This window comes from Henckelia pumila, chromosome 2, assembly GCF_033568475.1.
Source record: "Henckelia pumila isolate YLH828 chromosome 2, ASM3356847v2, whole genome shotgun sequence".
Taxonomy (NCBI): domain Eukaryota; kingdom Viridiplantae; phylum Streptophyta; class Magnoliopsida; order Lamiales; family Gesneriaceae; genus Henckelia; species Henckelia pumila.
The window spans coordinates 17759913-17778875 of NC_133121.1; the positions used below are offsets into that span (position 1 = coordinate 17759913).

General features: G+C 40.1%; 2 protein-coding genes across 2 annotated transcripts; both read left to right on the plus strand.

Moving 5' to 3' along the window:
• Positions 1–11515: 11515 nt before the first annotated feature.
• LOC140884149 (uncharacterized) lies at positions 11516–13250 on the plus strand. Its single transcript, XM_073290817.1, has 2 exons — positions 11516–11619; positions 11751–13250. The coding sequence occupies exon 2, from the start codon at positions 11797–11799 to the stop codon at positions 13195–13197; it is 1401 nt and encodes a 466-aa protein (XP_073146918.1). The 5' UTR covers positions 11516–11619; positions 11751–11796; the 3' UTR covers positions 13198–13250.
• Positions 13251–14221: 971 nt separating this feature from the next.
• Positions 14222–18947, plus strand: LOC140882807 (J domain-containing protein spf31). Its single transcript, XM_073289012.1, has 9 exons — positions 14222–14404; positions 15028–15118; positions 15212–15272; positions 16353–16430; positions 16742–16815; positions 17163–17276; positions 17353–17460; positions 18503–18541; positions 18639–18947. Exons 1-9 carry the CDS (start codon positions 14295–14297, stop codon positions 18720–18722), a joined length of 759 nt encoding a protein of 252 aa, XP_073145113.1. The 5' UTR covers positions 14222–14294; the 3' UTR covers positions 18723–18947.
• Positions 18948–18963: the final 16 nt, after the last annotated feature.

Here is an 18963-nt window from a genome sequence, read left to right on the forward strand (position 1 = left end):
AGTGGATTTGTATTCACTTTAGGAGGTGCAACAATTGCATGGAAATCTTCTAAACAAACTGTAATAGCCAAATCCATGATAGAATCTGAGTTTATAGCACTTGATAAGTGTGCTGAAGAGGCTGAATGGTTGCGTCTATTCTTAGAAGATGTTCCAGGATGGGTAAAACCTGTTCCGGCTATTTGCATTCATTGTGATAGCCAATTTGCAATCGGAAGAGCACAAAGCAATATGTATAATAGTAAGTCTAGGCATATACGTCGTAGACACAATACCATTATACAACTATTCTCAACTGGAGTTATCTCTATTGATTATGTAAAATCAAAGGATAATATAGCGGATCCGTTAACCAAAGGGTTAAACAGAGAGTTAGTTTCAAAATCATCAAAAGGAATGGGACTGCAGCCTAAAGAATAAATTGGTGCGAAGGAAAACCCAACCTAAGCTGACTGGAGATCCCAAGAACTAGGTTCAATGGGAAAACCTAATTGCACTAGTTTGGTAGATCACTGTGGGGGTAATCCCTAGTTTATTACTATTATAAAACTGTGAGTATTGAGGATAAGCATATGAATTTTAATGATTCTAATGGAATTAAACATAGAATCACCTATGTGAGAGAGAAGTGGGGCCACTTTGAAGGAATTGCAAGACACAATTTTAGACCCTATCATAGAACCAGGCAAGTGTTCATGGCCAAAACGAACACAATCATGAGAACTAAATTGTATCAGGGAGATTCCAGTGTGAAGTATATCTTAATTTACTAAAACGGCTGTACAGTTCAAAGACATCGCGTCTACTGTCAACCAGTGAATTACTATGCTTTCACAAGGTAAGGTTCAAGGGGTAATACCTACCTATCCTATGCAGGATTCAACTGTTGAACTTTATCATGTATATCTTCGTTTATCTTTAAATTTCTATTCATGTGGGGGATTGTTGGACTATTCATTCATTAATGTGAATGAAAATGGGCTATTATTTTACCCTACCCTCCATTTGCATTTATTAACGTCAAGCAGTGGGATGTCAACATAATTGGCTTGTTCCCTACGCATTTATTTGGCCAGCTGTTGTGAAGGCTCTTTGTCCGGCTGCTTTTTGACCTTTCATTTTCAAATTGCATGCAAAATGCTTGCATGATTGAGTTGTTGCTATAAACTCTCGGTCTTGGCTTCTACTGAGAATAATTCCATTACCTCTCACTTACGAGCCTCTTCATCTTCGCAGACAGAGCATCTTCATCTTCTCATATAGAGCCTCTTCATCTTCGCATACTGTAGTGACCCTTACCGAGATCACCTACTAAATAGAACTTAGCCATGCAATTAACTTAATCAAACAGTAAACCAAAATAAGCTGCGGAAACAATAAACATTAAATACAATCCCAGGGAAAGAAATCTGTAAATACCCAAAGTTATACAACCAAATCGAATAGTGTATAAACCCAATCACAACATAAATAAAACCCTAGGCGAAGCTCCAGCTGGCCAACCACTGCCTAGCCCCTCTTGGATCCACCCGCCTCATCCAAACGCAAACCTGCCTCATGGAATAGGGTGTCCAGATACACAAAGTACGATACGTGAGCTTAAAATGCTCAGCACGAGAGTATGAGTATACATGCATGCAAGTGTACCTCCTACTGACTAGAGGCCAAGGATCAGATAACAAAGACAGACCGGGCCCTGATATGTAGCACGTTGTGCCGTCGCTTCAGGAGGTAGCTCATATACCGAAATATCAGTGGATACACGAGACCCAAATCGATGGAAGTCCATCCACTAACAGGATAGGGTAAAACCCAACTAACAGACATCTCAAAAGAGATAGCTCAAGATGCAAATGTATGCATCATAAAATCATGTCATATAAATCATGAAGTCAAATAATACATGCATAATCAGTCAGGATATCTCGAACAGTACTTTCGTACCTCAAATACTAGGCAAGCTCTACCAGCTCTAAGTCCACGCCTATAATCCGCACTACAATGCCAAATGATACTAATATCATTAAAGTGCTATAAAAGCCTTAACTAAGCTATTGCATACTCCTAAATATTTTTAGAAATCAAAAGCTATACCTGCGTCCGTCGTCATCCCTTTGATGTCGCTTGCCTCAAAACTAGGCCACAGCTCCGCTACGACGCCTGGACCGCTATGCCACTTCTGGATTCCCAACGGGACGCCTAGAATGCCCTAGATCTAAGCTGGAAGACCAAAGAATTGAGAGAAGAGAGGTGAATGGCGTGTCTGGAAATGAATCTCGGCACCTCTATTTATAGACGGAGTTCGGGCCGTCCGAACCCACTTCGGAGCCTCCGAACACGTTCGGACCATCCGAACTCGACTTCAGGGCGTCCGAAGTCCCATCAATGCATCAGCAATGATGTCATCTTGCTGACGTAAGCAATGACGTAATACAGGACTCCAATCGGGCCGTCCGAACCTGCCGACGGAGCGTCCGAAGACATTTGGAGCCTCCGATCCTGGCTTTGGACCGTCCGATTCCGTTCGGAGCCTCCGATCCTCCACTTCGGATCGTCCGAACTCAAGTTTAGCAAATGCGATTATTTCCCTTAATTACCTAATTTGGTTTTGGGCTACTAAATTCTCCCCCACTTAAGATATTTCGTCCTCGAAATCAGATCTTAAGTACTGAATGTAAAACAACGTGAAGAAACATTCTTTATTCAATTCAAATGTTTACAGAGTTCACAATTGAATACAACTTGAAAAAAAAAATTAAAACAACTCAGGATATTCTGTACGCATCCTGCTTTCGAGCTCCCAAGTGGCTTCTTCAGTGCCTCGACGCAGCCACTGAAATAATACCAGAGGAATGACTTTATTCCATAAGATCTTATCCTTATGATCCAAGATACGAATAGGTCTCTCAACGTAGGTCAAATCAGTATCCACCTAGACCTCAGAAGGCTGCAAAATATGAGACTGATCTGCCACATACCGTCGCAACAGAGATACGTGGAACACGTCATGAATATAGGACAGATACGGTGGCAAAGCTAGCCGATAAGCCAAATCGCCAATGCTCTCCAAGATCTGAAACGAAACGATAAATCTGGGAGACAACTTGCCCTTGAGGCCAAATATGAGAATCCTACGGAAAGGTGAAACTCTCAGAAACACTTTCTCCCCAACATCAAACTGCAAAGGTCTATACTTAGTATTAGCATAGCTGGCCTAACGATCCTGTGCAGTCTTAATCCGTTTCTTGATCTGATCAACAACATCTGCTATCTGCTGGACTAACTCCGGTCCCTCAGCCTATCTCTCCCCCACTTCTTCCTAGAAGAGTGGATTACGAAAACGTAGCCCGTAAAATGCCTCAAAAGGAGCCATCCCAATGCTAGTATGATAGCTGTTGTTGTACGCGAACTCAATCAATGGCAAATAATCCTGCCAGGCTGAACCAAAGTCCATAGTGCACGCTCGAAGCATATCCTCCAAAGTACGAATAGTACGCTCTGACTGTCAATCGGTCTTCGGATGATAGGCAGTACTCAAACTGAGAGTAGTGCCCATCGCACGCTAAATACTCCCCCAAAATTTAGAAGTAAACCTGGGGTCTCGATCGCTGACAATGCTCACAGGCACTCCATGAAGTCGAACGATCTCCTATATGTACAATCGAGCCATACGATCCACATAGTACTCTCGGTTATAGGCAATGAAATGTGCTGACTTGGTGAATCGGTCGACCACAACCTAGATAGCATCACAATTCCTCGAGGATATCGACAAATGGATCACAAAATCCATCGTGATAAGCTCTCATTTCCACTCAGGAATAGGCAGATTGTGAAACAAACCTCCAGGTCGTCGGTTTTCTGTCTTGACCTGCTGACACACCAAACATCTCGAAACATATTGATACACACTGCATTTCATTCCCTTCCACCAAAACCGAGTACGTAGATCCTTGTACATCTTGTTGCTCTCCGGATGAATACTCAACTTAGTGCGATGTGCCTGAGACAAGATCTCCTCTCGCAACTCTTCATCTTCCGGAATCACAAGCCTACCATACAAACACAGAAAACCATCTGATTGATAGTGAAATCCCGACGTGCTACCCTCGTTGGCTAGACGAGCCAAACACTGGGTCTTCGAGTCAGACATCTGAGCATCCCGAATCCGCGAATACAAGGCTGGCTCAGATAATATCGCAAACATCTGGATACGCTGCTTACCTTTATTGTGCTTGAAGGTATACCCCGAAGAACAACACTCATCAATCGCACTAGACATCGAACAAGTCTGAAGTGCGGATAGTCGCACCTTGCGACTCAATGCATCAGCGGTGAGATTAGCAGCTCCCGGATGACACTTAATCTCGCAATCATAGTCCTTAAGCAAGTCCATCCAACGTCTCTGCCTCATGTTCAACTCCGCCTGAGTGAACAAATACTTGAGACTCTTGTGGTCGGTGAAGATCTCAAATTTCTCGCCATACAGATAATGACGCGAGATCTTCAAGGCGAACACAATGGCTGCCAACTCCAAATCATGGACTGGATAATTGTCTTCGTGCAAATTCAACTGTCTAGAAGCGTATGCAATCACATGCCCATTCTCAGTTAGAACGCAACCTAACCCCTGAAGAGAAGCATCTGTGTAAACCACATACCCTCCAGATTCTGACGGTAATGCCAACACTGGCGTAGAAGTCAACCGTCGTCGAAGCTCACAGAAATCCTCCTCGCACTCTTAGGACCACTCTAAATCAACATCCTTGCGGGTAAGCTGCGTCAATGGTCGAGCTAACTGCGAGAAGTTCAGAATGAAGCGACAATAATATCCTGCTATACCCAGAAAACTACGGATCTCAGCAACCGTCGTCGGATGTGACCAATTAAGCACAGCCTCAATCTTGCTCGGATCAACAGAAATACCCTCTCTGGATATGATATGGCCTAAAAAGACCACTCGATCCATCCAAAACTCACACTTGCTCAGTTTGGCGTACAACTGCTCATCCCGAAGAGTCTGCAGTACCAACCACAAGTGAGAAACATGCTCGTCCGCATTACGCGAATACACCAGGATGTCGTCAATAAAGACCACGACTATACATGTCAAAACGGGCCGGCGGGGCGGGCCGGCCCGCAACCCGCCTCAACCCGCCTTTAGGCGGGGTGGGGCGGCCCTCCAAATGCTCAGCCCAACCCAACCCGCCTTGGGCCGCGGGTTGGGCGGGCCGGCCCGCCTAATTTTTTATTAATTTTTTTTATAAAATAAATGTTAATTTTTAAATTCAAAAAAAAATTAAAAACACTTGAAATGGTAAGAAAATGAAAAATAAAATTTAATCAAATAGTTTAATCAATATTAAAAAGTATTACTATTAAAATTTAATAATATATAAAATTAATTAGTAAAAAAAAATATGAAAAAAATTTAAAAATACTACATAGTTTATTATCATCAAAATTCATTCAAAATAAGTTCAATAAAACTAAAAAAATATGTATAAAAAACACTAAAAAAATACAATTTTGCAAAAATAAAAATAAAAAAATATTTGGCGGGCCAGCCCAACCCGCGGCGAGCCAGCCCGCCCTAAACCGCGGCCCGCGCGGGCTCAACCCGTTTGGCTCGCCTCCAAACGGGCTGAGATTTGGCCAATCCAACCCAACCCATTTCCATGGCGGGGCGGGCCGGCCCGACGGGCCTAGCCCAATTTGACAAGTCTAACCACGACAAACTTGTCCAAATACTCCCTGAAGAGACGATTCATCAGAACCATAAATATAGCCGGCGCATTAGTCAATCCAAATGGCATCACTAGAAACTCGTAATGCCCATAACGAGTACATAATTCAGTCTTGGCTACGTCCTGATCTCGAACTCTCATCTGATGATATCCGGATCTCAAGTCAATCTTGGAGTAAACCGAAGTACACTGCAACTGATCAAACAAGTCATCAATACGAGGCAAATGATACTTGTTCTTCAAAGTAACCCGATTCAGCTGCCGATAGTCAATGCACAACCGCATAGACCCATCATTCTTCTTCACAAAGAGAACAGGAGCTCCCCAAGAAGATATACTAGGACGAATGTACCCCTTGTCTAAAAGATCCTGTAACTGATTTTTCAACTCTCGCATCTCTGACGGAGCCAGACGATACGGTGCTCGATAAATAGGCGAAGTACCCGACATCAACTCTATGCCAAACTCGACTTCCCTAGCAGGAGGAAAACCAGGAATCTCATCAGGAAATACATCTAGGAATTCATCTACAACCGGAATACTCTCTATCCCAACGCTCTCAGCGGATAAATCAACTGCATAGATGAGATAACCTTCCCCGCCAGACTCTAGAGATCGACAGACTCTCAAAGCTGATACCAACGGCATCGGGGGTCGCGCTCCCTCACCATAGAAAAACCAGCTATCACTCACATCTGGATGAAAGCGTAATAATCTCTGATAGCAGTCCACTGAAGCTCGATAGGTAGTCAACATATCTATCCCCAGAATACAATCGAAGTCATCCATCGAAAGAACCATGAGATTCGCTATCAGAATGTTCCCTTCGAACTATAAAGGGCAACCCATCACTAGACGCTTAGCCAAAGCAGATTGACCCATCGGAGTAGAAACAGAAACTACTATGTCTAGTGCAATGCATGGTAACTTATGCCTCTTAACAAAACGTGCAGATATGAAGGAATGAGATGCACCAGTGTCAATAAGTACAAGAGCAGGTATACCATAAAATAGAAATGTACCTACGATGACTCTCTCGTTCACCTCCACTGCCTGGTCGTGTCTCAAGGCAAACATCTGGCCAGAAGCCCGCGGCTTCAAGTGAGAACTCCCAGCATACTGTCCCTGCGACCTATGCTGAACGGTGGCCTGAGAACCCGATCCAGAACCAAAACTGCCTCCCTAAGATAGTGGACAATTCCTCCGAAGATGACCAAACTCTCCACATCGGAAACATGCTCCAAAAGCTCTCTGGCACTTGTCTGACAGATGGTTCTTCCCGCAATGGTCGCACATGTCCTTATTCCCAAAACGAACAACACCAGCGGAACCAGAGGAAGAAGAAGTAGATCCGGACTTCTTGAAAGACTGAGCACGGGGACCCAAAGAACTCGCAGGCCTAGACTGAGAGAAAGACCTATTCCGCCGAATGCTATCGTCCGCCTGGTGACAACGGCTCACCAAACCCTCATAGGTCATATCATCATCGACCGCCACACGGTCATGAATCTCCAGGTTAAGGCCCTGAAGGAATAGATTGTACTTCATCTCAGAGCTGTCAGCAATATCGGGACAATATGATAACAGATCGAAGAAATTTTGCTGATACTCCTCAATAGACATGGCTCCCTGACGCAAGCTCAGTAACTCACCCGCCTTCATCTGACGGAGTGCAGGAGGAAAATACATCTTCTGAAAAGTTGTGCTGAACTAGGCCCAGGTAGCAACTCCTCTCGCCGCAACAAGGGTGTAGAAGTAAACCTCCACCACCTACGGGCTCGCCCATCCAGAAGATAACCAAGCGTCTCTATCTTCTGCTCCTCAGTACATTGGAATGTCCAAAAAATAGTCTCCATGCGGTCTAACCAGTTCTCCGCATCCTCCGGAGACTCGCCTCCAACCAAGGGCTTAGGACCCATAGATAAGAATGGGCGCACACTGATCATCATGGCGACGATGATGGCGTTCCCGACGACGCTCCCGGTCAGCATCTCCCCAACGTCAACCTATACTGCCATGACTACTCTGATCATCGCGGTCTGCCATCTACAAAAATGACCTCGCGGTTATCTTATGCAGAAGCTAAATCCCAAGAATACTATGCATGCTCTGATACCATAAATGTAGTGACCCTTACCGAGATCATCTACTAAACAGAACTTAGACATGCAATTAACTTAATTAAATAGTAAACCAGAATAAGCTGCGGAAACAATAAACATTAAATACAATCCATGGGAAAGGAATCTGTAAATACCCAAAGTTATACAACCAAATCGAATAGTGTATAAACCCAATCACAATAGAAATAAAATCCTAGACGAAGCTCCAGCTGGCCAACCACTGCCTAACCCCCTCTTGGATCCACCCGCCTCATCCAAACGCAAACCTGCCCCATGGAATAGGGTGTCCAGATACACAAAGTATGAGACGTGAGCATAAAATGCTCAACACGAGAGTATGAGTATACATGCATGCAAGTGTAACTCCTACTGACTAGAGGCCAAGGATCAGATAACAAAGACAGACCGGGCCCTGGTATGTAGCACGATGTGCCGTCGCTTCAGGAGGTGGCTCACATACCAAAATACCTGGATACGCGGGACCCAAATCGATGAAAGTCCATCCACTAACAGGATAGGGTAAAACCCTACTAACAGACATTTCAAAAGAGATAGCTCAAGATGCAAATGTATGCAGTATAAAATCATGTCATATAAATCATGCAGTCACATAATACATGCATACTCAGTCAGGATATCTCGAACAGTACTTTCGTACCTTAAATACTAGGCAAGCTCTACCAGCTCTAAGTCCACGCCTATAATCCGCACTACAATGCCAAATGATACTAATATCATTAAAGTGCTCTAAAAGCCTTAACTAAGTTATTGCATACTCCTAAATATTTTTAGGAAAAAAAGCTATATCTGCGTCCGTCGTCAGCCCTTTGATGTCGATTGCCTCAAAACTAGGCCATAGCTCCGCTACGACGCCTGTACCGCTATGCCACTTCCGGATTACCAACGGGACGCCTAAAATGCCCTAGATCTAAGCTGGAAGACCAAGGAATCGAGAGAAGAGAGGTGAATGATGTGTCTGGAAATGAATCTCGGCACCTCTATTTATAGACGGAGTTCGGGCCGTCCGAACCCACTTCAGAGCCTTCGAACACGTTCGCACCGTTCGAACTCGACTTCAGGGCATATGAAGTCCCATCAATGCGTCAGCAATGACGTCATCTTGCTGACGTAAGCAATGACGTAATACTGGACTCCGATCGTGCCGTCCGAACCTGCCGACGGAGCGTCCGAAGATGTTCGGAGCCTCCGATCCTGGCTTCGAACCGTCCGATCCCGTTCGGAGCCTCCGATCCTCCACTTCGGATCGTCCGAACTCAAGTTTAGCAAATGCGATTATTTCCCTTAATTACCTGATTTGGTTTCGGGCTACTACACATACAGAGCTCTTCTTTCATGTCCTGAGCTCCAACTGATGTGTGCTCTTGTTCGTGCTGTCCCTGTGTTCATGCATGCTTATTTAGTGAGTTTGTAGAGCTTCATCTACTACGTGCTTCAGCTCTTGTGTCCCTCACAACTCGTTCATAATCTTGTGAATTTCAGTTTATACGTGATACCGTGAATGTATATATTCAGTTCGCCAAAGTAGTACCTTGGTGCCAGGTGACTATAGGGTTCTACCGTTGTATCCTGGGAAACAGACGTCCGTCGTGATCCTCCGAGCACATCCGGGAGGGGACGAATCTGTTTTAAGAAAACTGTAATTTTACATGTCTCGGTTGTCTGTTATATGTTAACAGTGGTTTCTGGTTTATTCAAAATGTTCACGTGACTATATTTTCGATCTAAAGAAAAGTTCACAAAATAGTTTTTGTACTACAGTAAAATCTATTGCTTTCAGAAATGAAATAAAATTAACGATTTTTTTAAAATTTTATGCATATTTATTTCCCTTTTTCCAGCGGATATGTCAAGAGCAATGCCACAAGAGTGATGTGAAATTTTAATTTGATCGTTTATTCTAAATCACAAAGACATTTTATTCAAATAAATCAGAATCAAAAACTTTTGTTAATATCTATTCAACACGTATTATCTTGTACTAACATGTGGCATGCATCAAATCACACTAATAATAATAATAATAATAATAATAATAATAATATACAAAATATACCATCAAAATCTTGGGGCCTTTCCCCTCACACATTATAGAGAAATGAGGGTCCAAGTATTATTTAGGCGAGACTTCTTGGATGAATTTTGGCACATTATTTTTATTCTTATATTCATATAGATTGATACAGCTGATAAATTTTTGAGTAATATCATTTAAGCTTCATTTTGTTTTGTATATATCGAAATTGTAAATGAAATCATTCTTAATTTTCATCGTAACGTGTTGCGCTGATATAATTTTTTTTCCCTCGAAACATATGAGTAAAATTTTGAAAGCCGACGTCCATAAACTCTATCTCATAGATATACGTACATATATATAGTTTAAAAATTAGTTTTTTTTTAAATTTATTTTTTCGCATTCACATTCTATGTATTTAATGAATTCACGCTTAAATCTTTTGCATTTCATGATCATTTTGCACTTGATAAAGATCAATTGCCAATTTACATCCTATTTAAAAACTAGGCCAAATTTAATTGATTAGATATAAATTAAAGTGATAAAATGTTAATTCAATATTTATTTATTGGATAAAATAAAGAATATTGATCGATTGTGGCCTCTGAAAGTGAGATTCGTATGCTTTCTTCTTATACAACTTTTTTTTCCAAATATTATCCTCCTAAAATTTGTGCTTTTCCACAACCCTAAACCCGCAAAGGGATGATAACCTAGTGTGGTAGATTATCTTAATTGCTCTTATAAGCTCACTTTTTTAAATTTTTTAATGACAGAAAATCGATTTATATATATAAAAAATTGAATTGGAATTTCAATCACATGGACAACTACGTGAGCAACAGCTGACGTAGCAATCACTCATTGAATGTAAAAGGTGTCACGTAAGCTGTTACACACGTAATTGTCCATGGTGATTGCTATGTGATCGAAACTCTAATCAAAGGTGTTCACATAATCATGATTCATGTTTATATATATTTTAAAATGCATAAACCGTGAAGTACATGCAAGGAATTAATATCCCATGCATGTATCTAGAAATTGGTTGAATATGAAGCAATAAAAATCATCCAAGAATCAACACTCAAAAATATTTTCAATTTGACCCTTCTAAAACTCTGATTTCAAATTTTGAAACGATGTCTAACTTTCGAGACCGAAATGTAATAAATCCTTCTCAACTAAAAAAAATTATAAAAAACACTCCTACCAGTACAACATATATAATTTTAACAAATAATAATAATTATTATAGTAATATAAAAAGAATCTTAAGTGAGATGTTCGAACACCTCAAACCATCATATCGCAAAAAAATAAAAATAAAAAAATCGTGTTTCATCTCGAACTTTTTTGAAAAAGAGAGAATCTCAGGTAAAAACGCGAAAGGACAAACACGATTACAGTAAAAATAAAAATAAAAAAGAAAAGTTGAAATTAATCTCCAATCCAAAAAGCGCGCTAAAAATGTAGTACGGCAAATGTACAGTAGAGTGAAAAAAGGTGTTTTCATGGTGGCGTAGGGGTGTAGGGTCCATCGCCATAGATTCCCACAAGCTCCTACAAATACCCAATTCCCTCCCTTTGCATTTTGCAATCAAACCCAAATTTCTTACAGCCTCTCGCCTTTTCACCATCATCCCCAAATCGTATCCATTTTTTTCAATCTGTGCAACGACCCTTGGATGCTGTTCTTGGATTGATTGAGGTATGCTTGATTGTTTCAAGATTTTCTCGCCATTGGTACTGATTTTGGTTGAATTTGTGGTTGAAATGCTGATTTTTTATCAGGGATTTTGGTTTTATACACTTGTTTATATACTGATGATGATTTTGCAGGTGGGGAAGCAAGCAATCGGCGGTTTCGATCTTCGGTAGTGAAGATATGCCGATGAGGAACAAGAGTTTTCATTACCTTTCTTCTTCTTCGCCGATAAATGAACTCGAGGAGGAGTCACCGACGAAACATGGGATAGGAACAATTCTCGCCTCAGATTGCGAGAAAACCAAAAATTCCTCTTTGAGAAGAACTCTGTCCGCCGACATGTCTTCCAAGAAGTGGCTCGAACAGAATGGGTTTTTCTCCCCCGTCAGGAAGATTGCATCCTCCAAGGAGCTAGGTAATTCGGTAGAGTCTTCATCGGTTTCATCTTCGGAAGATGAACGAGGGTACGAAAAGTTTCCGGGGCAAGATGAAGTTTGGGAATCGATTTTGTCGCGTAAAGCGCGAAAGCCAGAGCAGATGGATGTTTGGGGTTCGATTCAGGTTCAAAAGAGTGAGGTTTGTTCTAATGTTTCGGCACCTTACGTCCATCCACTCGTGAAGAGATCAAGCATCGGTATGAGCGAACAAAGTCTAGAGATGTGCACGGAGTGTATTGGATCAGAAACCGGATCGGATGGATTTTGTTCGGAAATTGTGAGTGATGTAGGCCAAGAAGAGGTGAAAGAGTTGAACTCTGTTGGAGATTTCCATCTCCCAAGTTCGAGAAAATCAATGGCCACTCCTTTACCGCCCCCGCTCTCTTCCATTTCCGGCGGCGGTGCTTCGTTTTACATTCGATCCCACCGCAAGAACGGTAGGTTGATTCTTGAAGCCGTGTCTGTTCCTTCAAGAAACTGTTTCCAAGCTCAAAGGAGAGATGGGCGCCTTCTTTTATCGTTTGTGGAGGATAATGAAAGTTGGATTGATGAAGTGTTCGATGACACGAATGAAGCTCTTGATCAAGGAACGGAGGAGACCGCGGATAGTGGCGGTTGCGACGGTGGTGGGAAGGCAGAGGAAGAAGAATGGGTGGCAGAGGAGAAGTTTCAGGTCGAAAAAGTAGTGCATCATACCCCAATACCATCGCCAAGTATGGCAAGTGTGCAGCAATCATCCCTCGTGATGAAAAACATCATGGGATCAAGGAACAAAACAATGAACTCGGAGGCGGAGGTGCCGGTGGAGGAGCTGCAGATTCCCGAGCCCCTCCCACCGCGGCCTCGGGTTCCTCCTCGGTCCATCCCATCGCCGCAAATCCCGCCTTCCTCATTCAACACTTACGAGTACTTCTGGCGTAGCAAGGCCGCGGTTTGTGACGGTGTCGTCAACTCCATTGTCACCACAACACAGTCCACACCCCTCAAAACCAACTACAATTGCAAGGCAAAAGGCACAAGGAGTCAAGATTTGGTGCTGATGAGAGGAAGCAAGACACAGTATTCTGTTCCATATTGGAAGGGATGCAAGGAGTTTCCAAGGTCTTTGCTGATATGGGAGCCATGTAGCATTGCCACATCCTAGTTACCATATTTAGCCAAATGTTGATTAGTCATCATTAGTCCCTCTGTATTGGAATTCCCTATTTTAGTAATAAAAAAAAATCTTTTTTTTCAAAATTTATGAATATATATATTTTATTTACGGATAACAAAAAATATAATTTCAAAGTAAATGTGTCTACACTAGGTCAAGTAATAGTGTCCGGAGATTGCCTGATGATCATAAAATAATAATAATGATAAAAAATACTACATTGTCATTTTGCACACCCTTACATGCGTAGATTATGAATTTTTTCATGACAAATTTGTTAATAAGATAATTTGTTAATGGAAAAAAAATTCATAATCATTTGTGTTAAAGGTTGCAATTTGCAAACGCTATCTTAGTATTGAACTCTCAAATTTAAGATAAGTAACTTTCTTGTATGACAGTCTCACTTATCTATATCCATGAAATATATCGACTTGATCCATACTTACAGTTAAAAATAATACTTTCGATATAAAAAATTTGAGAGGTGAAGTTCCTTGATCCAGCTTAGAGCCTCGCGAATACCTAGAACTTCTGCAACAGCCGGGTTAAATTCTCCATGACAGCACCCTTGAATAGCAGCTATGACTCCACCAGAAGATTCACGGATAAGACAACCATACCCCATTCGCGGAGGGTCCATGAAGATAGGCTAGATAGCTGCATCCACATTCACATTTACTAGTACGTAAAACCTTAATTGGGGCAATTATTTATAATTTTAAAAATAATGATTTTTAACATAATATCAAATTTATGTATGAGATTTTTTTTTATTTTTTAAAAATTATTTTAGGGGAATAAATGCAATTTACCGTGAACAATTCAGCAAATCTTTTATCAACAACTTTCTCGGATTTGGGTCTCATCAGAAACTCAAGAGCCCAAATAGACTTCGATGTTAGTAGGGCTCTACGAGTTTAGTTTGGGCCTATCTCTGAAGTGTGAAAATCTAAGCCCAAATATAATACTTCTCCATAGTAGTTAGTTAGATTGGGTCATTTGTCCAAACCTCACAGGCAAGTAGGCCTATTTATCAAAGGCCTCTCACTGCCGTGGTTCAATATCTGGTGAACAAATTCCCGATGGGTGAGACCGCCACCTCCGCCGCTGCTCCGACGCCCGACGAAGATCTGCTGCTTAAAAATTTCCTCGCGGAGGTCAGCGAGGTTGAGCGTGACAATGAAGTTACCAGGTTATTTATAACGACTTATTAGTATCGATTGCGGAAAATTATTTTATTTTAATTTGTTTCCATTGCTTTTGTAGTCGTAGGTTTGTGTTTATTTAGATATGTATTGGTTTCAGGGCTATATAAATTGGTGTGCGGCTGTGTTACTGTGTATAATTGTTAGATTTTTTTTTTGGGTGATACACAAATAACACAATGATTAGGTATTGATGATTCGATCGAAAAATTGGGAATCATTGAATCCATTTATGCAATTAAAGGTAACTTGTAAGTAAGCACAAGCTTTAGGCTTTAAGACGCAGAGGTATAGGTGAGTGCCATTTGTTGCTGAAAATTCCTAATATATGCTGAAAAACTCGGATTGAGGAAAGATACTTATCACTCAATCCTGTTTGAGTGCAGGTATTCTTAATTTTCTTCATCATTTAGTCTATCGATCGACCATTTGTGTCGGGAATGGTGTTCAATGACAACTAAAAAAATAAAATTAAGCAACAGTGACTCTACTTGTAACTCCCTTTAAGCATAGAATATCGGGGAAAAACCTTATTGGTATCTTTAACTGGACTAAAATATGAGTTTTTCATCTGCTGCTGACCTGTCTTGTTGATTCTTGGCTTCTGTAGGATCCTTTCATGCTTCAAGTTAAATTCATTTGAATATCTTAACCTACCATTTGATTCATCACCAGATGATGTAAAAAGGCAATATCGTAAGGTGATATTTTGCATTTACCAATCTATTTAGCTATCTATTATTATCTTTGATTTTGATAAAGGGCGTTTTTAAGGTTACTTTCTTCTCTGACAGTTATCTCTGCTAGTTCATCCTGATAAATGCAAACATCCACAAGCAAAGGAGGCATTTGCTGGTAACGAACCCTGACTAAAATATGTAATTTTCTGCATGCAATATTTTAAACATTTATGTATTTGGTGGTGAGTGTGTTCTTGATTCTTATTCTAAAATTCATTGGTTTTAGCATTATTGCAATGGTAGTTTGTTAAGATGGTATCTATTTGAAATTGTAACTTGAATACTCTATGACGATAGGATCTTGTTAACCCATTTGCTTCATGTAACATTATATACCTAGTGCCTACTACTCTTTTGGGAAAACTATATCAACATCCCTGAGGTTTGGTCTTGTTCGATAACAATGATACTCCCTGATCCTTGAGGTATTATGGGTGTGTAGATAGCTATGGCAAGTAGTATTAGAACAGGACTTAAAAGATTATAGCGTTGAATCTTTTATTTCGAGAAAAAGTGAACGCTTTCAAAAGTTTTACATGCAATTTGAATTTTTATAGTTAACAGGATCGACTACATTTGCTCATTCTCCACTGGTTCTCCCTTGGTAGTCTGCATTTGGTCCTTTTGGTGGAAACAATTTTTGTTCTAATTATATGATTGTAATGGCACCACTTGAAAAATGTTCGTGTTTAGTATAAGTTCCCTCGTGTGAAATATGGTCGTGTTTAGTATTAGCTCCCTCGTGTTAGTAATTTACCATGTTGTTAAGTGGTCCAATCCTTCATCTTGTTTTGAGCCTAACGTGTATTTGAGGATTTCTAGATTTCAGTATGGAGGAAATTTATATTTCACACAAAGGGAATTTAATAGTGTATGGGGTTGGATTATCAATGCAGATTTATATGTTTCCACGGTTTCTTTTTCGATTGTGAAGCTTCCGCTGAAGGAGGCGGATAAAGTTACATTTTTCATGGGATTTGGCAATCATCTTTTAAGCAGAAATCAGTTTATATTAATTCTGCTATGATTTGTAAAACAACGTGTTGTGGAATTTGTGGGTTATAATTTTGACTAATAATTATTGCGTACGTGGAGCTTACTTGGTTTAACAAATGAAGTTTTGGTGTTGTGGTTAGCTTCATGCTTAGAATTGTGATTCATGTATTTATTTGAAATTATTTTACTTACCTTGTAGCCTTGGCTAAAGCTCAACAACTACTACATGACCCACAGGAGAGGGAGTATCTTTTGAACCAAGTTCATTCTGCAAAAGGTTTGTGTTTAAGCTTCATTTTTCTTGCTTTGATCACACAAAAAAAAATGTTGTTCGTATGTTAAAATTGCTTGTAGCTAGCTTCAAATAGAAAAAAATTTCTTGTAGCTTGATATTCGGTTCTACCTGCCTGTGGATCGACTACTAATTCACATGTTTCTCTCTCATATCTAATATTTTTCTGCATTCTTTCATGGAAGAACTTTTATGATAATAGTATAGAGCTATGAAGAATTTCTGTCATATGCTTATAATTATGAATTTTCTATAATATATCTGTAAAGCAGTTATCCGTTGTTAATGTATTGCAGAAGAACTTAGAGCAAAGAGGAAGAAACAGTTGAAAAAGGACACTGCTACCAAGTTAAAGTCATTAGTAGATGAGGTAAAAGTTATTTTTTTGGATCAACTTTCTTGATAATTCTTAGTGCATGTGTTGTTAATAATCAGTCCCCTGTCAGTTGAAATTTACAGAATAATATGCCATTTTTCTTTCTGTGGATGTCTTTTTCATTTTTTCACCTTCCATCCCATTATTAGTTTCTATTGATATGCAATATTTAATCTTTTGTTTGGTTTGACCTTATGTTTTTCCTGTGCATCCCACTGTTTGCTTCTACTAAAATGTGAATGAAAATACATTTATTCCCTTCATAATTGAATAAACTTAATATCAGTTGATATGCAGATGACGAACAAATTATAAGTTTCAACTTTTCAATAATCATGCAGGGAAAGTATGAACAGGAATATGAACGATCAGATGAATTCCAGCAGCAGCTCAAGTTGAAGGTCCGAGAACTCTTAACGGATCAAGAATGGAGGAGAAGGAAGATGCAAATAAGGGTACGCTGCATCACTTTTTCTGTTCTGATTGCTATAATATCTTTCTTCACATCCATGCTGTCTTTGAAATTTGTAGATATCAGAGGAGGAAGGTAGATTAAAGAAAGATGAGGAAGAATCTAAAGAGTTGTGGAAACGGAAGCGTGAACACGAGGAGCAGTGGGAAGACACAAGAGAGAATCGGGTTTGTTGTTTGTACTATTGTTTTAAGAAACGTAGCATCGGTCCGTACTCCGAAGCGTTTTGTCCTCTCATAGCACAGCTTAAATGGCACAGTGTCCGTCAATTATTTATTCTATTTAATTAAAAATTAGGAATATAATTTATGCAAGTAATAAGTGAGATAATTAGCCATGAAACCATAATAATTCATGCCAAAATAAGTCAATTCAAATAACCGAAAAAATCAGTTTAGAAAGTCTTACAACTATAACATCATAACCTGTATCATCCAACTCTACCTCACTATCATCATCAAGGCTGTCTATGGTAGGAAGTTTTTACTATCAAAGTTTGTTAGAGCTACCGTGCAATAAGTTTCAACATACATATTGTCCTCTTCTTTATCAACAAGACCCAACGTGGCTTGGACGTTTAATTTTGCTCAAATTTGCCAATGTATGGCCTAAATGGGGTTCACTATTTCTTAAATAACGTGATAGCGAACGCTATGTGCAGAAAGGCACGCCTCTTCGGCGAATAACATGCGCCTTTCGTGTAAAACACGAAGGGACGAGTGTTATCTAGTTCTCGCTCTCTAGAACATGCTATTATGTGCTATTTAGAACACTGGTTTATCCATAAGTCGACATTTGATATTAACTCGTTCTATTTTGCTACATCATTTCTTAGGTAGGGTTTGCAAATGCTTTAAAAAAAGTGATTATGAACTTTTTGTTATAAAATTTCGAAAGCTTTGTAATTAAGCATTTTGCAAACGCTACCTTAGTGCTGTGAGTCTTGCTGTATGATTATGATTTCTTGCATTCTTCATTCAAATGTTGTGTCATGTGTGGGAGTTTGGCATGTGGAAAGATGGATAGGACTCGAGAAAAATGAGAATGAGAACGTATTATAAATTCGGTGATTTGAAGTCATGAACGTCAAGCCTGTGACGAAAAGTCGAAGTCTCCAACTTTTTAGCTTATTGGTTTCATGATGCTAAGAATCTCGTTTTGTTGTACTGAACATTGCTAGTAGCTGAGTTGGGATCTTTTTATCATCAGGTTTCAAGCTGGAGGGACTTTATGAAGGGTGGAAAGAAGGCAAGATTCCCCTGTTTTATTTGCTACAGTAAGATGCATTTCTTTATAATTCCCCCAAAATGAAACACGACGCAATTTTTTTTTTCTATAATTATAGGTTAAGAAAGGCGAGCTTCGGCCTCCAAAGCTCAAGACAGAGGACCCGAACAAGTCCTACGTCCAAAGGCCGGTGCAACGATGAACCAAGGGCGCATTTCCGCAGGCTTTTATTGTGGATCAATCAACTATATTGTCGGCACAAAATCTGTCAAGACAACTCCTAAAAAAAAAAAAAAAAATCTGTCAAGACAAAGTTTGAGCAGGGTTGGTGTATGGCTTTGATTTGTATCTGTTATAGGCTTAAATTTATGTTAATACGATCAATCGCACCAGTAATTTTAAGTTATATATCTGAAGCTCAGAACAACGCTCGACTCGAAAAA